This window comes from Zophobas morio, unplaced genomic scaffold, assembly GCF_036711695.1.
Source record: "Zophobas morio isolate AGI-343-1 ecotype UQ-CSIRO unplaced genomic scaffold, CSIRO_AGI_Zmor_V1 ptg000002l, whole genome shotgun sequence".
Classification (NCBI taxonomy): Eukaryota; Metazoa; Arthropoda; class Insecta; order Coleoptera; family Tenebrionidae; genus Zophobas; species Zophobas morio.
In genome coordinates this window covers 27,158,365-27,175,969 of record NW_026972107.1, presented here as the reverse complement: position 1 = coordinate 27,175,969, position 17,605 = coordinate 27,158,365, and the positions used below count along the sequence as shown (strand labels likewise).

The 17,605-nt window shown below is 36.0% G+C and overlaps 3 protein-coding genes across 4 annotated transcripts in view; 2 read left to right on the top strand and 1 right to left on the bottom strand.

Moving 5' to 3' along the window:
* LOC135132295 (beta-1,4-mannosyltransferase egh) overlaps window positions 1–4,516 on the top strand; it is a 30,959-nt gene extending 26,443 nt beyond the window's left edge. Inside the window, exon 2 of the mRNA XM_064060345.1 lies at window positions 3,765–4,516. Coding sequence (XP_063916415.1) covers window positions 3,765–4,337 — 573 coding nt within the window. The 3' untranslated portion in view covers window positions 4,338–4,516. The remainder of the gene's footprint in view (window positions 1–3,764) is intronic.
* A 5,799-nt stretch (window positions 4,517–10,315) lies between these two features.
* LOC135122864 (protein bric-a-brac 1-like) lies at window positions 10,316–12,470 on the bottom strand. 2 transcript variants are annotated; one of them, XM_064047339.1, is made up of 8 exons: window positions 12,448–12,470; window positions 12,318–12,396; window positions 11,785–12,025; window positions 11,338–11,727; window positions 11,069–11,291; window positions 10,891–11,017; window positions 10,708–10,828; window positions 10,316–10,657 (listed from the first exon to the last, which is right to left on the bottom strand). In XM_064047339.1, exons 3-8 carry the CDS (start codon window positions 11,971–11,973, stop codon window positions 10,589–10,591), a joined length of 1,119 nt encoding a protein of 372 aa, XP_063903409.1. In that variant the 5' UTR covers window positions 11,974–12,025; window positions 12,318–12,396; window positions 12,448–12,470; the 3' UTR covers window positions 10,316–10,588. The 2 variants fall into 2 exon arrangements, with proteins under 2 accessions (XP_063903409.1, XP_063903417.1); XM_064047347.1 differs by lacking the exons at window positions 12,318–12,396; window positions 12,448–12,470 and having other exon boundaries at window positions 11,841–11,927.
* A 2,773-nt stretch (window positions 12,471–15,243) lies between these two features.
* Window positions 15,244–17,603, top strand: LOC135132289 (uncharacterized). Its single transcript, XM_064060332.1, has 2 exons — window positions 15,244–16,029; window positions 16,110–17,603. Exon 2 carries the CDS (start codon window positions 16,926–16,928, stop codon window positions 17,541–17,543), a length of 618 nt encoding a protein of 205 aa, XP_063916402.1. The 5' UTR covers window positions 15,244–16,029; window positions 16,110–16,925; the 3' UTR covers window positions 17,544–17,603.
* Window positions 17,604–17,605: the final 2 nt, after the last annotated feature.

The window sequence follows — 17,605 nt, the reverse complement described above, 5'->3', positions numbered from 1 at the left end:
TCTACACATTTTGTGCAGTTCAAAAATGCATTTGTGCAGCTGGAAATTGCAATTTGTGCAGCAATTTTTTCACATTATTAATATTTTTACTTTCCGAGCGTAAGCTACCACTACTGACGCTGGTTCATCCCTTCACCGAAAAGAATCGAGGAATTTTTATGATTTTGTTTGTCAAGTTGGGACCTCAAGAAACGCCAGATGTGCTATTTTCGCTCTGTCACGTACCTGCTTAACAATAACATTTATCTCAGTGATTTCGAAAAAGTGCACAACAAAAATTTATCAGTCGTAATTGCGGAGTCGTACTGCCTTCACAGCTGTTATCACTTTGGTTTTTTCTTGCATTGGTAATGCGCTGTGACTAATTTTCTTTTGTGCTATGACAAGTATTATTTACGTTATTGGCGTCATCACAAATTTTTTATTGATCCAATTAAGAACGTGTCACAACATTTTCTCAAAAATATGAGAATACGCAAGTAATTATGAAAAATGTAAAGTAATAATGACAAAATAAGAATTATAATAATAAATTTCAGAACATTTTGTTCGATTGTGGCTTAATTAATTATTTTAGTCTTCTGTTTTGGGAAGACAACACACAAACTTTTGTGATGTACCTTTAAATAGTGATATATGTATGTATTAATAGTGTCGGTATAATGCCTGTTTTAGATTTTTGTTTATATCTTTATAATATATTTGCGTTTTGCTATTATTTATTTATTATTAAGGTGTAGGTATTATCACAAAATCGACATAATCATTTAATATGGGGGGGGGAGGGGGTAGGTAGGTAGAAGTAGTATTAGGACACAAGGGGAATTATTGCGATTGTGCAGTTGGAAATTTTCCTTAATTTGGGCAGTGACACAATACTATTATACTGTTATAAAATATCTTAAGTCTTTAAGTTGTGACGTCATTATAATGTACTTAACATTGTTACCTACGATAGGTACAGCCGAGATAAGGATTAATGTTTCAAGTTTGACGCAAGTATCAGAGATAAAACCATGACTAACAAAAATTATACGGTTTGCCAAGTATTTGAGCTTTAAATTGTGTTAATAATATGCTTACTGAATTAACAGATCAACTGCAATCGATGCTACATTTTGGATTTTATAAATAAAAATTGTGATTTGAAAACACGTTAAAATCAATTTATTATAATTTGGCCAAAGATATTGTTACGATGATCGGTGAATAAAATCGACGTAGGTAAAACTCAGCAATTTATTTCTTAATGACTCGAATTACACGACTGATTATTACACAGGGATTATGTAGAAAATAATTCCGGCGCAATTTGACTGTACTCTCGTGGACTCGATTGACTGAATTCAGCTATCGTTGTTTGGACTACACTAACTGCTCCCGACGGTGGTTCCCATTCCGCCACCGCTTCTAGGCTTATCCTCGAACACCCGTCGCGACATCCGCTTCCAAGCTCTTCTCCGGCCGCCGTCACTGGAAGCGGAAGTCGCGATAGATTCGATAACGACCTCGATTGCGAAATAGCAAGAAGAAGAATATCGGTTTAAATGGAAGCCACCTTCGGGAACGAAGTTATTCAGCCAATTCAGCCAGTCCAGTCGAGTGAACCACGGAGTTACTCTGTACATAATTGCTGTAATAGTTAGTTCATTCGAGTTAGTAAGAAATAAATTGTTGAGTTTTACCCACGCCGATTATTATTCACCGAACGCCGTAACAGTATTTTTCCGGATTACGCATTGCGCATGATACACAAAATTTTTAGAACCGCTCGCCTACTGTCTCCAACAGAACGTAAAATCCCACTGATCTCCAACAAGTTTTCGTTAGCAACATATCATGGGCTGCACCAAAAAACCAGTTCCAGTGGACTTTTTTATCGTGTTCGCAATGCGATGAACAGGGTCGGATCCAACATTTTAATCAGCTTGCGTACGGAATGTTACGGATGCCTTATGAGTAAATTTGTTTTTAATTTTAATGCTTATTTTTATGGAAAAGATTTTTACCTCCTGAGCGCAGACTAAGGAAGTATTGTAATCGAGTCCATCAAACGACAAGTTACTTTCATATTTTCTCGATGATGATTTTATAAAATAAAATACTTCTGCATTTGTGGTTTATGAATGTGTGTCGAGTTTATACTCTAGCATCCAGATTTTTAGGAAAAAAAGTCACACACACATAAATGATGACAAATTTTGCAAAATTGCCGAAAAAAAGGTCCAAGTTTATGAGTGTTTTAGAGAAAAAAAACTGAGTGTGGTTAATTAATGAATCAGTTCGTTCTGCTATGAGGAGACAAAATCAGTCAAATTTAATTTTCTTTTAACCATTGATGCGTGTAATCTGAACGTGCTAATAGTCAAATTTTTTCGAAGTACCAATAAACATAAACAGTCAAAGTTAAGCATTGCGACGAAATTCCGGTGTGACGGACGGTGACGGTCCGGAATCTCGCCGATAACGTGTGGTGGCGGCGTACCTGGGTGCTAAGGTTTGGGCCGACTAGTGTCGCTGATATAACAAACACGTCTGGCCGACCAAGCTTATGCGGCGACCTTCACGCCGCCGGGGGTGGCGCCTTCGGTCAGGAGCGGCGCTCGCTCGGGCGCCAGCTCTCTCTCCGGGAGAGGGACCACCGGGGTGGCTCTAAAGCCGGAGACACGGATATCAGGTAGTGAGCGCCCGCGAAAACACGAGAATAAAAATAAAACGGCAAGGATTTAAACAATAAATCGGGTTTATTCCCTGCCACCAGCTACACGGCTAAAATAATAATCTTACGGCAAAGTCTTAATAACTACAACAAATTTAAACAAAAAGAATTAAACGTCCGGCACGGTCGTTCCTCCTGGGCGGCGACTTCCTTCAGGACGGGCTCCTCCTGGACTTGGGGGCGGCGACCTTGAGACCTGGAAATCGCGCGAAGACGGCACGGCGACCCGGGAGGGGAGCGCGGTGATGGTAACGACACGTGCACGACGGTTTCGACTTCTGACAGTGACAAAAAAAAAACCGGTGACTGATTCGGTTTTTGCTTGGGGGCGGCGATTCGAAAACCGATACTTAAACGGGCAGACGACCCAAAAAATACTTACGGTGGTCGGAGGGTCAAACTGCACTTTCCACAACTTAAACTTCTTTTTCCCCACAGCCACAACACTTCCGTACACCCTGAAGCTTCAGACAAGAATCCTTCCCCCGCGGCGGCGCGGCGATCGCGGCTTTACCCCCGGCTCTCGCGGTACGCGTCACGGTTTCCGGCCTACGAAAATTCGCTTCGTTACAGCATGTACTGAGAAATTGAGAATATCTTCATTTTTCCCGTTGGTTATCTGTTTTAAACATATTTCATATTGTCCACACTTACGTGGATCGCGCCCACGCGTTGCGGGAGCTGCGGGGTGTTACTTACGACACTGTTTTTTACTTTATAGAAGTAATCACAAAATGAAAATCTCAAAATCAAATTTTATAATGTTTCAGAGAAGTGAGATTTATCGGACTATACATCAAGGGCGAGGAAAACTCTGTCGAAATAATCTTCGGCCAATTTTTTTATTTTTTACTAATTTGAGAAGCAGGCACTAATTACAAATATCGGCATTTATGTTATTCACATTGTTTTACTTTTTCCATTATGTTGTCATTGTAGAAATAATTTGTAATTTTTGTAATTTGTTTAAGTAGAAGACAGGTAACTGCTTAAATCATCGACAGTCGTCAAAGTTCTTGGATAATGAACTTTGTTTTTGTTTCAGTTCAACGCCGAACGTGAAGTCTCCTTCGACAACGGCCTTGACGGATCCATCGCCGAAGACTGCTTCTTTGCCATGAAGGCCTATAGCCAAGGTTACAGCTTTAACTTCATTGAAGGCGAGATGTGGGAGAAATCTCCTTTCACCTTCTGGGACTTCATTCAGCAACGGAAACGCTGGGTCCAGGGAATCCTCTTAGTTGTCCACTCCAAAGCCATCCCGCTCAAGCATAAACTTTTCTTAGCATGTTCGTGTTACTCGTGGATCACGTTACCACTTTCGGTTTCTAATTTAGTGTTGGCGTCCAAGTTCCCCATACCATGCCCGCCCATCATTGACTTCATTTGTGCGTTCATCGGTGCTGTGAATATTTACATGTTTGTGTTCGGTGTAATCAAGTCGTTCACGGTTTACAGGTTCGGACTGGGACGATTTTTGCTTTGTCTGTGCGGAGCCGTGCTCGTGATACCTTTCAATTTAGTTATCGAAAATATCGCCGTTATTTGGGGGATTTTTGGCAGGAAGCATAAGTTTTATGTCGTTAATAAGAACGCAAGACCGCAAGTTACAGTTTAAATGATCGTACCCGAAGAGGAATGTCGGAAATGAGAAACTTCGGACGCACAAGACCTAAGAGGAGGCCGACGCCTACTCATTAAGTGTAAACGGGATTTTTCTCATTTTCGTTTTTCACTCAGTTTACTAGAGTTTTCTTTATATTGTTATTTACAAATATATAAATTTGTATTTAGTAATCGGGTGTTTTTATAGTGGCTATTTCAGATTTGAGTTCTCACTTTCATATATTTATTATACCGCATTGTCATTATGTCATTTTCCATTTACATTTGCTCAATTTTGAAATAGCTGCTTCCAGTATTTGTGTTGCGAAATTCGGTGAAATGATCCTTGAGAGCCACAGTTTCAATTTGTAAAGTTAAAGTCAAACAGACCAGACAATCGTGAAACTACAAGTTTCAGATCCGTAGCAAACCTAATGTTACTCTGCAGATTTTGCTATACTTCAGCTTATCGTGAATTATTCCTGTCGTCACCATATTTATTTAGGATTTTTTTTACGGACTAAATACATGATGTGATCACAGTGAAACTTAGCGTAACAAGAACACGATATAAAGGTGACCATAATTAAAGAATTTTTTATGCATTTCTTGTATACTTTTTTCACTATTGATATAGATTGTAACCATAATCCTAAAAAGTTGCAAAAATTGAACACAAGAATTACTTTAAGGTGAATAAAACAAAGGATTACTGCAAAAACTTAATTCCTAGCTGTATTTGTGAATGCTTGTTATACGTCATTAATGAGCTGCGGTATACGTTTTTATAGTTTTGAATAATGCATTTATTGCTCGTATCTTTAGTAGTTTAAATGTATGTACTCTTTTGAATTTAAATAATTACTTCAAGGGTGACAAAAAATAATTGTTAAAATATTAGACGCTTGGTTTTATGCACTTTTAAAATTACTTACTAATTAATTTTTTCAGATTTTGGCTTCGGTTCAATTAATTTTTTGCATTATTTTTAATGCAAATTTCAGAATATCCTAAAATTATAGGAGTATTAATTTAACTATACCATTTGGACGCAGTAGAGAAATTGAATTTACTTTTTTTCTTTAAGACTCACATTTACATTTTTGTTATTTTAAGTATTGAGAAGAAATGCAAATATCCGAAAAAAATTCAAAGATAAGTAAATTAAAGTGTAAATAAATTGAAAGACTACTTATGCATTTATATAAATGCTTTTACAAAGATTGGTTACCTTTTAAAATAATAAATTTGTTTTATAAATGTGTAAAACAGATATAATTTTCGTAATGGTTAAAAGGGGTTTGTTACAAAAAGAAGATAAATTAGTATGGGATAAAAAAAATTGTTAGCTCAAGATAATCAAAAGACCAATAACTATTACATAAACAAAAAACACATTTTACTAAATTCCCGTACGCCTAATATTATTTTCCTTCCAATTTACCGCTAGAAGTTGCACAACGACGTAAATCTTAAAGAATTAATAATTGTTTGATAAAATTGTTTTGATGTTACATATTTGTATATTTAGTTATGAATAGCACTAGCATTTTTGGCTTTCCCACATGTATTTAGACTTGTAAAAATAAGTATATGGTGATTACAGAAATAATCATTTGAAGTCGTCAGATTAATACAAGTGAATTCCTGATTTCTTTTGTGTAATAAAGGGTGCGAGTACCATTAGAGTACACCCAGAAAACAACCAAAACAACCCTAAAACGATGTCATCTTAGACCGGTTCATCTCATCGATTTGCTGTCTAAAGGTAAATTTACGTCTTTGTTGTCTCTTCAATCTGCTTAAAGTCTTGCTGACGATGAAAAAAAAAACAATAGGTTATTTCCGTTCAATTTTTGTCTCAGTAGCCGCCTAGACTCCCAGTCAGCTTTATAATGCTGCCTTGTCGACATTTGAGCTCCGAAAATATCCTCCACGAATTCGGGTACCATGGTACAAAGTAGTTACCCTAAGGGTACAGGAGGACCAAAATATTAGCTTCAATGTTTTTAAAGTATTACATTTAAACGAGGACTGCAACTTCAATTGAGCTTTTTTTGTGTTCCTATGAACCGCGCTAGTACATAAAACGCTTACACAGTTTGAAGTTACGAACTGTACCATTTTTCCAGAGAATTGTAAAATCATATTTTCGTTGTATTCCGTGATGGATTTATTGTACTCATTAACTTCACTAACTTCCACTTTAGCTTGCCATTAAAGTTAAGTCTTTTCTGTTGTAGCGTTGAGTGAAATCAAAACAATTTAGAATCAAAAAAAAGTTCGAGCCAGTCAAAGTTTAATTGAATTATCAAGGTTAACCAGTAGTTGTTGAAATTGTTTGGTGTTTCAGATCGTAATTAATATTAATTAATTACTGTCGGAGCGAATTATTTCCTGTACAATGAACTTAGAAATTTTAACGATTTTTGTTTGTCCAGTTATATTCAGAGATGTAAAATATCAATTTAGTAGTCACCTAGTGTATGTTGATAGAATTTTATTTAATTTTTTGAATACTCTTTTGCCAGCTCTTTTTTGTAAGTGAGTACCCCAAAGATTATTTTTATTGTAAATAAATTTCAGGCGTTTTGTGATGGATGACTCCATAAAAATATTTCACTATAAGACATACTAGTCATGAATTATTCAAATATTGGTTATTTGATCTTATTTAGCTGATAGTGTTCATGTAGTTTGTTGTAATTTCAAGCTACTTTTTTGTCAAATGTGAAAAAGTTGCTATTTTAAAAAGCCGACTGATGATTTTTTTATGTACAAAAACGTTATTAATAAGTAATAAAAATGCACGAAGCTAGTAACTCGTCTTTATTTCCTTATCCATTATAATTTATAAATCAATCCGCTACAAGGTAAGTGCAATCTTAATGCTTTCATTACTACTCATGTGGTCCAAGGGACCATATTGATGATAACAGTACTGTATTCCCAAAGTGATCCGTTCATTAATTTGTATCAGTCATCCTGTATAAAAAATGTAAAAACTTTTAATGCAGTGATAAGACTCGTCATACTGTGCACATTTTGAACAGGATATATTTGGCAAAATTTTGAGATGACCGTCATTAATTTTTGGGGAGGGGATAAACGAATAAATTTTACTTAACGATTTACCATGATTACGATAACCTTAAAATATTTACAAGATTTCAGAGCAATCGGTTTTGCATGATTATGATAACCTAAAACACGACAGTGTGCGAGATTTCAAAGCATTCGGTTTTGCCGTTTCAAAGTTAAATTATAAAATGTTTTGATTTTTTTTTTCCAAAAACCTGAATCACTTGGGTGAAAACTCAACACCGCAAGTTCAGGAATACCTTATTTTATTAAGTAAAAAAAAACTGTTTGTAACAAAGAAAATTTTAGCGGGTGGGAAACCCAGGCCTGTACCGAAAGACGGGGGCGAATCCGCGACCGGGGATATGGCCTATTCTTTTTCGAGTCTTTCGCTTAAATGGAAGAGGAAAAGTTCTTTTTCGGAGCTGTGATCGATCAGATTGTGCAGTCCGATTCGCTGATCACCGTCGTACTGCTGTAAGTACCATTTCGGGGCTTTACCCGTTTTTGAATCACTGCCTCCGAGCGAAAACTTGTACCGACGTCTACGTTTTCTTTTTTTTTTTTTTTTGTGAAAGCAAGAAACCGAAACCGTTGAGCACGCATTGTTTTCCGCCGCCGTGCTCCCCTCCTGTGTTGCTACACCGTCCCCGCACGATTGTTCGTTCCAGGGTAGCCGTCCCAGGACCAGGAGGAGCCCGTCCCGAAGGAAGCCGCCACCTAGGAGAAAACGACCGTACTTGATATTTGTCCTTTTTGTTAACAAATTTGTAATTTATTTTTAAGATTAGCCGTAAAATTATTTTAGCTGGTGGCAGGGAATAAAAACCCGATTATTGTAAACATTCCGAAGCGTTATTTTTTGTTTTCGCGGGCGCTCACGGGTCCACATGGAGATCCATGTCTCCGGCTTTAAAGCCACCCCGGTGCTCTCTCGCCAGAGAGGGAGCTGATACCCGAGCTAAAGCACCACCCCCGGCGAAGGTGACCTCATAGTGTAGGTTGGCTATGCGGGTGCACTAGTCGGCCCAGGTCTTGGCATAAGCTACGCCACCTCCACGCGATATCGGCGAAATTCCGGACAGTCACCGTCCGCCCCCGAAGTTTCGTCGCGTGTTGTAAATTTTGGAGACGTCGTCATGCCATTGGTGCCGGACATGATTAGCCAAATTCTGGTTAATCTACATGATATTCCTAATATACATATAAAATTTGACAACAATCGGTGCAGTAGTTTCGAGATTACGTATCTAATAAAAATCATCGACACAGACGCCAGACAGACGGAAACTGTTTTCGTACTCTAGGGGACATGAAACGTCGCGAAAACCTCAAAGCAGCGATTCCTCGGATGGATCCTATTACTGTATTTGCTTAGCTTACGCCCAGGAAATAAAAAAATGAACGAATGTTGTTTCGACAAAACTTCGCTGTAAGTTGAAATAACCACGAGTGCAACACTTTCAAGGCTCATAAAGAGGGTTGCCAAATCTCCGGTTTTAGGATCTCACCTCCGGTTTTTGGCCGGTCGAAGGAAAATATTAGATAGAATTATTACCTACTTGAATTTAAAATGTACCGGAAAAACGCGCGGCTGCTGTAATTCGGCATTTCATATTATTACGTCAAATAAAATATTCCGCTTAACTTTGACAAAGACTTGGCAATCTACATGTAAACCACAATAAAAGCTTTACTTGTTAAGATTATGAAAAATAAATAAAATAATAATTTATTTAAAATTGTTATTTTATTGTGTCATATTGGTTAGTCAGGGCAGCCTATTAATACTTACTTATGCGAAGCACATACTTGTAGTTAAAAGAAGTCATCTGAAATATAACCTGCTGATATGTACAAGTTCAACTCTGAATTAAAGTTTGCTTTATTAATTTCGACCTTTTGTAGTGTCGTATTATACATACATCAACTGTTATATTTAATAATGAACGTATCCACAGCAACTCTATCAAAAGCTAAAAGTCACAAAAACTTGTGATATTTCTGTTATGAACAATTCGTGTAAAAATATCTCCATGCCAACGGGCACGTTCCAAGTCTTGTAGTCTTGAAATTCCATTGTAATTAAGTTTCAATTACAAATGTGACTGTCACCTGTAAAGCACACGATCCACACGATCGTATCACTGTAGGTAGGATACGTCTGAGCAAATATTTTGTTTGTTCATTTTTTGGAACAATAGATTCGTTTGTTTTTCTTAACCTTTGGAATACACAAACAAGGTGAGTAAACGTGATTACTGGTCTAACAAGGAAATCATTAGTTGAAAAAATGTTCAGCAATTGATAATGAGTCCACTTATGGTGCACATGATTATTGGTAAATGGCTACTTTTAACTGGTTCCTGAAAATATACGTAGCTAGAAAAACCAATCTGTTCAAATTATTCCAACTATCTGACTAGAAACAATGTGTTTTGAGAAAAAGGTATTGGCAAAATCAAACAATTTTCACAATAACTTGAACACGTTACTTTCTATTTATCTATAGTTAGACCGAATTTATTCACGTAATTCACTGATAGCAAAATTCCACCAGGGATGGAAATGGAAGCAAAAAGCAGATTTGTTTATTCTTTTTAACAGAAATGGTGGGTTATGGATGGCAAAGCTTTATGACGTGAATAACATTTTTGACGTCTTTCAATATAAAGGCGACAACTATTCAGGAAGCACTTTTTTTTACAATAATTAGTATATATGTTAGGCAATTTGTTGTTGTAATATTATGTTATTCGCCGTTACCCTAATGTAACTCCTGTTATGATATTGCATAATGTGACCTTACCTGCAAGATTTAGACTGAATCAACATATCGAAAACTGGCGTCGACCCAAAGCAAATTAAACTGGCCAACCGCCAAATATTAAAAAAATTAATAACAGTGACTGAAATCAGGAGCTTTTATTCAGCAATTGAACACATATAACACAACCACGCTTATTTATTTTTTACAAATTTTATAGTTGTCTTCACATTCTAGTTTTTTGTTTTTACACCATCGAGTTATTAAAATGACAAAAAGTACTTTCAAAGTACATTTTTTTAAATTACCAAATTAGAAGCTGTCACTCTTTCCTGATATGAAATATCCTGTCTCGTCAACCTCAATACGTGAGGCAACTGATTTCTATGAATCCTATTAGAATATCACATTTGTTTCTAATGTGAGTTGCTACTCTTAGGAGTAGAACGTCCACTATCTAAATCATTTTCACATTTTATTTCAATCTACAAACTTCAAAATTGCATGTTTATAATTTTGATTGAAAAGCACTTACAAATTCAGGCTCAGTAATATCATTCAAGTCATTTCTGCACAACTGGTCTAGTTTGTGTACTGCTCTAGTAATACTTGCTATAGCTTTTCGATGTCTGGCTTCTTTAGGACTATAGTAATACCTGTAATACAGAAATTTCTTCAAATTCAGTCTTATCTTATTCTGATAATTTTTAAGTTTTACCCAGGATATTTCTCTTTGTGTTCCTCATCAGCTTTTCTTGCATCTTCATAAAAAGCGTCTTTTGTTTCTGGAGATAACGATTTCCACATATTTCCTAGTCGAACTGAAATATCTTTGTTACTTTCATCTGCAAAATAAAAGTAGTAATAAATGAAGAAACACATTAAATTTCACAAACTTGGATATTCTACAGCCAGTTTTTTTCGCCACTGGTTTGCAAAAATCATGAAAGCATTTGGTGGGCGCGGAACACGTGAAACATCTTTACCACTAACAGAACTTGAAGACAACATATTTTTCTCATTCTTTGTATCTCTGTCATCTACAGGGCTGCTTGGTGAAAATTTTTCAATCATCTTTGTATCACTGGACGCGTCAGGGGTTGAAGTTAAATTTTTTTTCTATAAATCAACAAATGAAATTTATGGGGATTTAGTTTCAAATTACCTTAGGATCTGGAGGTGCTGGTGACGGTAATTTACGCTTTTTTAATAAAGGAGTTTGCTTAGAATCTATGTGTTCATGCTCAACAATCTTAATAGGCATATTAGTCTTATCATCAGGAAGTCTTAATTTTTCATTTGTACTTTTCTCAGGTGGTACAGCAGTTTCTTTTTTTGCATCATTATTGATTTGTTTTTGTTTTTCATGGAGTTCCACAGAACATAAGCCTTTAACTTGCAGCATTTTGCCTAGTTGTAGAAATTGTTGCATTTCCGCATCCGCTACTTTTACTTCACCTTTGTACATGAATTGTATAACTAGTCGTAGGTTCTCAAATTTGACATCATTTAACAGAATTAAAAGTTGTGGCGTTGTATGGGTTTGGAAAATTTTCTACATATTTTTGTATGGGTTAAAATAAGAAAATTTAAAATTATATACAAAACTTACCTGGAAATATATACTACAAGCTGATAAAACAAGTTTATGTGCTTTAATAAACTGACCTTCACAGCCAAGAGTTACATCAACTAAAGTTTCTTGAGTTTGGTGTTCCGTAAAAATATTGATCAAATTTGAAAAATAACTATTCCACCGAAGATTGTACAATTCATTGGAAGTATTGGATTGCGATACCATTGTTGCTGCACCTGTATTTTTTTGAACAGGACTGCCAACCAATTCCTATAACCTACATCAAAAAATATAATCAATAAAATCGCCATCAACATTCACATTAGATAAAATTAAATTTTCTCTTATTTCCTATAATAATAGGAATAATAGGATCTATTAATAAATAGATATAAACTTAAAATACCGACTTTCGGGTAAATCAAATTAGCATTGTTAAAATGACAGATCACGCAACAATCGGAATTATTTTTTGTAATTCATATATTTTACGAAGTGTTTATATAAATCTTTAATTACACTTATAGCAATAAAATGTGCAGGTAAAACTAAATGTTATGTGAACTTACCCAAAATTTTATATTTTGTTGTTTAAAGACGAGATTTATTGGGAAAACTCAGTAGGTATCTGCTGTACACGCTTGCGAGCTGTAATAACGCGATATGTAACAATTGGCACACTTGCGCCCTCTATATTACCAAATATTTCAACATTTTCAGCTTCTTAATTTTTTAACACACTACGTATCGGTTGCACAGAATTTTTTCTTAACCGTAGATTTGATTTGTGGCATTTGTTAAAGTTAAGATGATACTTAAACATTTTTATAAGTTTCAACGTTAAACTTGTTTCCAAGAACGTATATCAAGTTGCATAATCAAACATATTAAAAATGATGTAAATTATAAACAATGTAACAATTGTGAGTAGTTTAGTCAGCTAACAAATATGTAACAAATAGCCAGAAACCACCACTGCAGCACTATAGATGGTTTATGCAAATAGCTAACAGATTCGTCGTAAGTATACTGAGAAAATTGTTTTCTTTAATCTTATTACATCTAGAAAACATTATTAATTGTGTTCGGCGGTTACATTTCATATAAACTGTGAAGGACGAAATATTGAAAAGATTAGGTACAATTTGGCCATACACAAACGAGTTGTTGATTGCGCTGAGCTTGACGTCTTTACATCTTTACATACAGCACAGCCAAAGTGTGACTGTGTGACCCATAGACCATAGAATATCCTCCCCGACGAACTCATTGATGAGAGGAGTGAGGCGAGAGAGGTCACAATAAATACAACACAGTATAATCAGAGTATAGGTTACAGCACAGGGTTACAGTAGGGACAGATCGCCAAATATTCGAACTATTGGAACAATGGTGTCCTTACACAACCTTTTTTATCAAGCGGAATTTTTGAAACGATCTGAAATATTGGTTGCCTACATTAGGGATACAGACCACAGTATAGACATCTATCAGTAGGGACAACTCGCTATTTTTACTGACCCGTTTTCATGGGTGGTCGTTTGTCTTGTGACCGTATGAGGGCGCGCAACGCAAGGTACTTTTCTTTCTTACACTATATTAGACATTGAACTGCTGTACTTTGGTTATCTAGTGACTTTAATGTGAAATATTTGAAATTTGGCAGTTTAGTTGCATTAGTTTTGATGATTTAAGGCTGATCTTCCGGTGTAATTATTGCAGTTAAGTGTAATTGTCACAGAGACATTTTAAAAAGCGTTATTCACGTTTTCATAGGACCATTGTTTACTGTTTAATTTTTTATAAAAAAATTAAATCTATATGTCTTTTCAAAATTTAAGCAAATTTCAAGGTCGACAACTTCCCAGTGTAGTTAGCGGAGGTCACAACCCTCGCAAAACTGTAGGGCCGCGGACGATACAGTAAACAACACGTTTTGTTGTACATCTGTGTTGTACACGTCTATAATATTCTTAATTTGATCAATAAAAAATTGGTCGCAGGATATAAGCACATGTAATCCGAAAAATCCAGCTCTTTAAAAAAAATATAAAATTTGATTTTGCAGTTTTCGTTTAGTGATAACCTCTGTAAAATAAAAAAAAAATCAGCGGGATAAATAACACCCCCGCGTACCACCACAGCGTAACACAGTGTAATAACCCAAACATTCCGCCAAAATTAAGACATGCGCACAAAATTTGAAAAACCCGCGAAATGAAATGAAATGGCGGAATGCGTTCTGATGCAAAATGGTGAACCGCAAACAGTGACCCTGTTTTAACGACACAAAAATATGGCGGGAATAATTTTATTAAGTTCTTTCTTTTCTTTTGGGATGTATTTTCCAGTTATAAAATCTGGTTCAAAATTACAAATTTCGATCACATAAACACAGCTTGCTTTTAAATGTACACAATGCTCTAGTTTAAATTTCTTCTCCAAGGGAAATGGAAGGCAATGCCCAAATTATTATGGTGACGTGATGGCAGATATGAATTTTTCGCCTTCTACTTGAATTTGATGATAGCCATTTTGTAGTTCTAAACAACTGAAACAGTGGAATTCAAAAGTCGATCGACAAGGTCTTCAATCAGTGGTAAGAGGTACGAATCTTGCATAACTATGATCCTAACAAAATAATTATCTTGTTAGGATTACGGTAATCAACACATAACCGGTGACCACTATTCTTCTTAGGTACAAGAAGTAATGGACTCGCATTGGGCGATATGGAGGGCCTAGTAATACCTTGTGCGAGTAACTCGTTTATCAGAGAATGCAAAATAGGCTTTTCAGTGTTCAAGAGCCTATAGGGTCTGTGTGCAACGACTTCATCTGCAGTGACTTGGATGTCCAACTCTACATTTGGTATGGTACCAAGAGAGGATGACGCAAAACAATATTGGAAAGATTATATATCAGTATAATATACTGGCGATATGTCCTATGGAGACCCAGCGTCTCCATAGGACATATCGCCAGTGGAGATGGGAAGTGGAACGTTAGACAAAATCGTAATTATATGTGGAACGGCATAAATATTGTGATTATTATTACCGACTCGTTCGTACCGAATGCTAGAATCCTCAGTAAAGTTTTGGATAATAACTAATTCAGACTCAGGTATGTTCCAATCGACTATGAGCAGATCAACGAGAAGCTCGACGTTATCAATTTTGACAAGACGCTAAATCTTATGGAAAAGAAGGATTTTATTACCACGAAAGGCTGCCAGGTTAGCAGGAATTTCTATTACGTAAAAATTCCAAGCCGCCACCACACTACATGACATTAAACAATATTCGCTATCAGAGTCGACAAAAGCAGGATGTTCTTTGCCAGCAACTTTATAAAATTTACTTTTCCCTGTGTTTTTGCAAATGATATATACATTACCTCGTGGAGCCTTGTTTGTTTCCATGTCGTGTTACGGTTGTTGACTATTGCGTTGTTTTCGTTTAAAGCAATTTTCAATGACCTACACATGAATACCTGCTGGTTATTTTTATTGCAACAATTAACTTTTTTATGACCAGGCTTGCTATACAGAAATAACTAATCACTTCGGTCGATATGGGTGATGAATAGAGAGCGGATTTCTGTCGGGCTAGACAAGGCCAAACTCGGTACGGCTCGTACGGGATGGGAATTCATTGCAATTACCGACTGCACTTCGTTTATTTGAGATTAGAATAACGCTGCTTCGTGGCACTCTGCTGTTAATTCCAGTTCTCATTTACTTAGCCGTTTGATTAATAAATCGTTAATAGGGTTTTCCACTAAAGTTTAAAATCAAATTTTAACTAAACATTCTGAAACAATATCTAAATACATGTACAAAAAACAAATTTGAACTATTTATAAAAAATAATCGCTTTGAAAAAAATTGTCAAAATAATAGAAAAGTGAGAGACCGGCTCAAAGTTGCAGTATTTCGCGGTTAAAAGTGTAACCAATCACTTTGAAGCGATGGCAGCGATGCTGTGTTGCCAAACCTGCTGGTTTATTATATTGAGGTAGGTCAGAGCGTGCACGTGTTTTTGATCAACTTGGCCTGTTCGTTTTATTCCTTAAATATAAACAAATTAAATAGAAAAAATTGGCACGATGGCGAAACAGTGTTTCTTCGTTGGGTGTGATAACAACTCTACAAATAATCCAGAAAAATTATTTCTTACTGTTCCCCAAAAAGTGGATCGGAGGAAGTTATGGTTTGAAGCTGTGGGAAGAACATACATACCTGGGAAAAGTTTGTACTGTTGTGAAGATCATTTTGATGTAAGTATAGTAAATATTTCAAAAATTTGTATGTCGGTATCTACTTGTATCACCTTATTAATAAATTTTCTTTAATAAAGTTGGAAAAGGATGCTGAAAATTGGATTCATTTCAAATTAATGGGTACACGCCTAATGTTAAAAGACAATGTGGTTCCAAGAAGCATAGTGAGGAAAGAAACTTCGTCCCAATTCACACCAACTTCAAGGAAACGTAAGATGGAAACACAACAGCACAGTAGAGGGCTTCGAAGGAAACTGTTTCCTGAACCTACTGTACCTGGTACTTCACAGGATGTAACAGAGGATGTAGAAGAACTGCAATTAAAAACAGTGGCTTCACCATCTGGCATGTTTGTTAGTGCAAAATCGCCAGAAAAAGCAGTTTCTCCTTTAAGAACAAAAAGGAGAACTCTTAGAAAAGCAACTCAGACAAGAGTTAGCACAAAAGATCAGTCATCAATGACCTCAGTTGAAGTGGCAGATAAAAGCACAAACACTCTTCGATCATTATCGTCACAAATATATCAAAGCCCCCACAAACCTATTCAGGGATCATCGACATCATTGTCATCATCCTCCCTTTCACTCCAAAGTGGAAGTGTTTATGAGCCATCATCGGACTCATGGGATGAAACTAATATGATGATATCCAAAGAACTATTGGTGAAAGTGGAAATATTCAAAATTGAAAATAATAGCAGATTTTAACTGGGCTTGCCCAAGTCAGAATTTTTTTTCATCAAATTACTCTAGGAAGAATTAGAAGTTCCTGTAGAACATATTTATATTGTTCTTAAGAAAATACGAACAGATGACCAATTTGTACGATTAGGGACAGATTTTGCATTAAGCACTAGTGGTGTCAGTAATATATTTTCAAAAACATTGCCAAAAATGGCTACAAAACTCAACGAGTTAATTTTTTGGCCTGAGAAAAGTAAAATTCAGCGAGTTCTACCTAGGCAGTTTCAGACGTATTATAAAGATGTTGAAGCAATCATTGATTGCTTCGAAATACAGGTTGAAAGACCTAGTGCAGCTTACCAGCAAGCTTTAACCTGGAGCAATTATAAAACTTGTAACACATGCAAGTATTTAGTGTCGAGGACTCCAAATGGGCTAATTAATTTTATATCAGAAGGGTTTGGAGGTCGCACATCAGATGTAGAAATAATTAAGCAATCAGGGTATTTGACCGTTGTACCTGAAAATGCAACTGTAATGACCGATAGGGGCTTCAAGCAAGTAGCAGGGCTTTTCCAGAAAAAAAAGGTGAATCTAGTCAGACCTCCCAGCGTGACAAGCACCAGAAAAATGACGAAGGATGAGGTACGTCAGTCGAAACTTGTCGCAGCGTTGAGGATCCACATTGAAAGATTAATTCGTAGGATCAGAGAATTTCGAATGTTGGGTCCACATGCTACCACAGATCATAATTTGGTGCCACTTTTGGATCATATTGTAATTGTTGCTTGTGGTTTGATAAATTTGCAAGGTCCATTAATACAATAGTTTTTACATGGTTTTTATTTGTATTTTATTGGAAACAATAAATTAATTGTATAAATAGAAGC

What these genes read in the sequence shown, in the direction of transcription:
- LOC135122864 (XM_064047339.1), bottom strand. Translation starts at nt 11,973, where the DNA reads ATGGTATCGCAATCCAATACTTCCAATGAATTGTACAATCTTCGGTGG. An exon ending in ACTGGCTGTAGAATATCCAA is followed by an intron (nt 11,018 to 11,068) that starts GTTTGTGAAATT and finishes TTTATTTTGCAG; the next exon opens with ATGAAAGTAACAAAGATATT. An exon ending in ATATTACTGAGCCTGAATTT is followed by an intron (nt 10,658 to 10,707) that starts GTAAGTGCTTTT and finishes TGAAGTTTGTAG; the next exon opens with ATTGAAATAAAATGTGAAAA.
- LOC135132289 (XM_064060332.1), top strand. Translation starts at nt 16,926, where the DNA reads ATGGCTACAAAACTCAACGAGTTAATTTTTTGGCCTGAGAAAAGTAAA.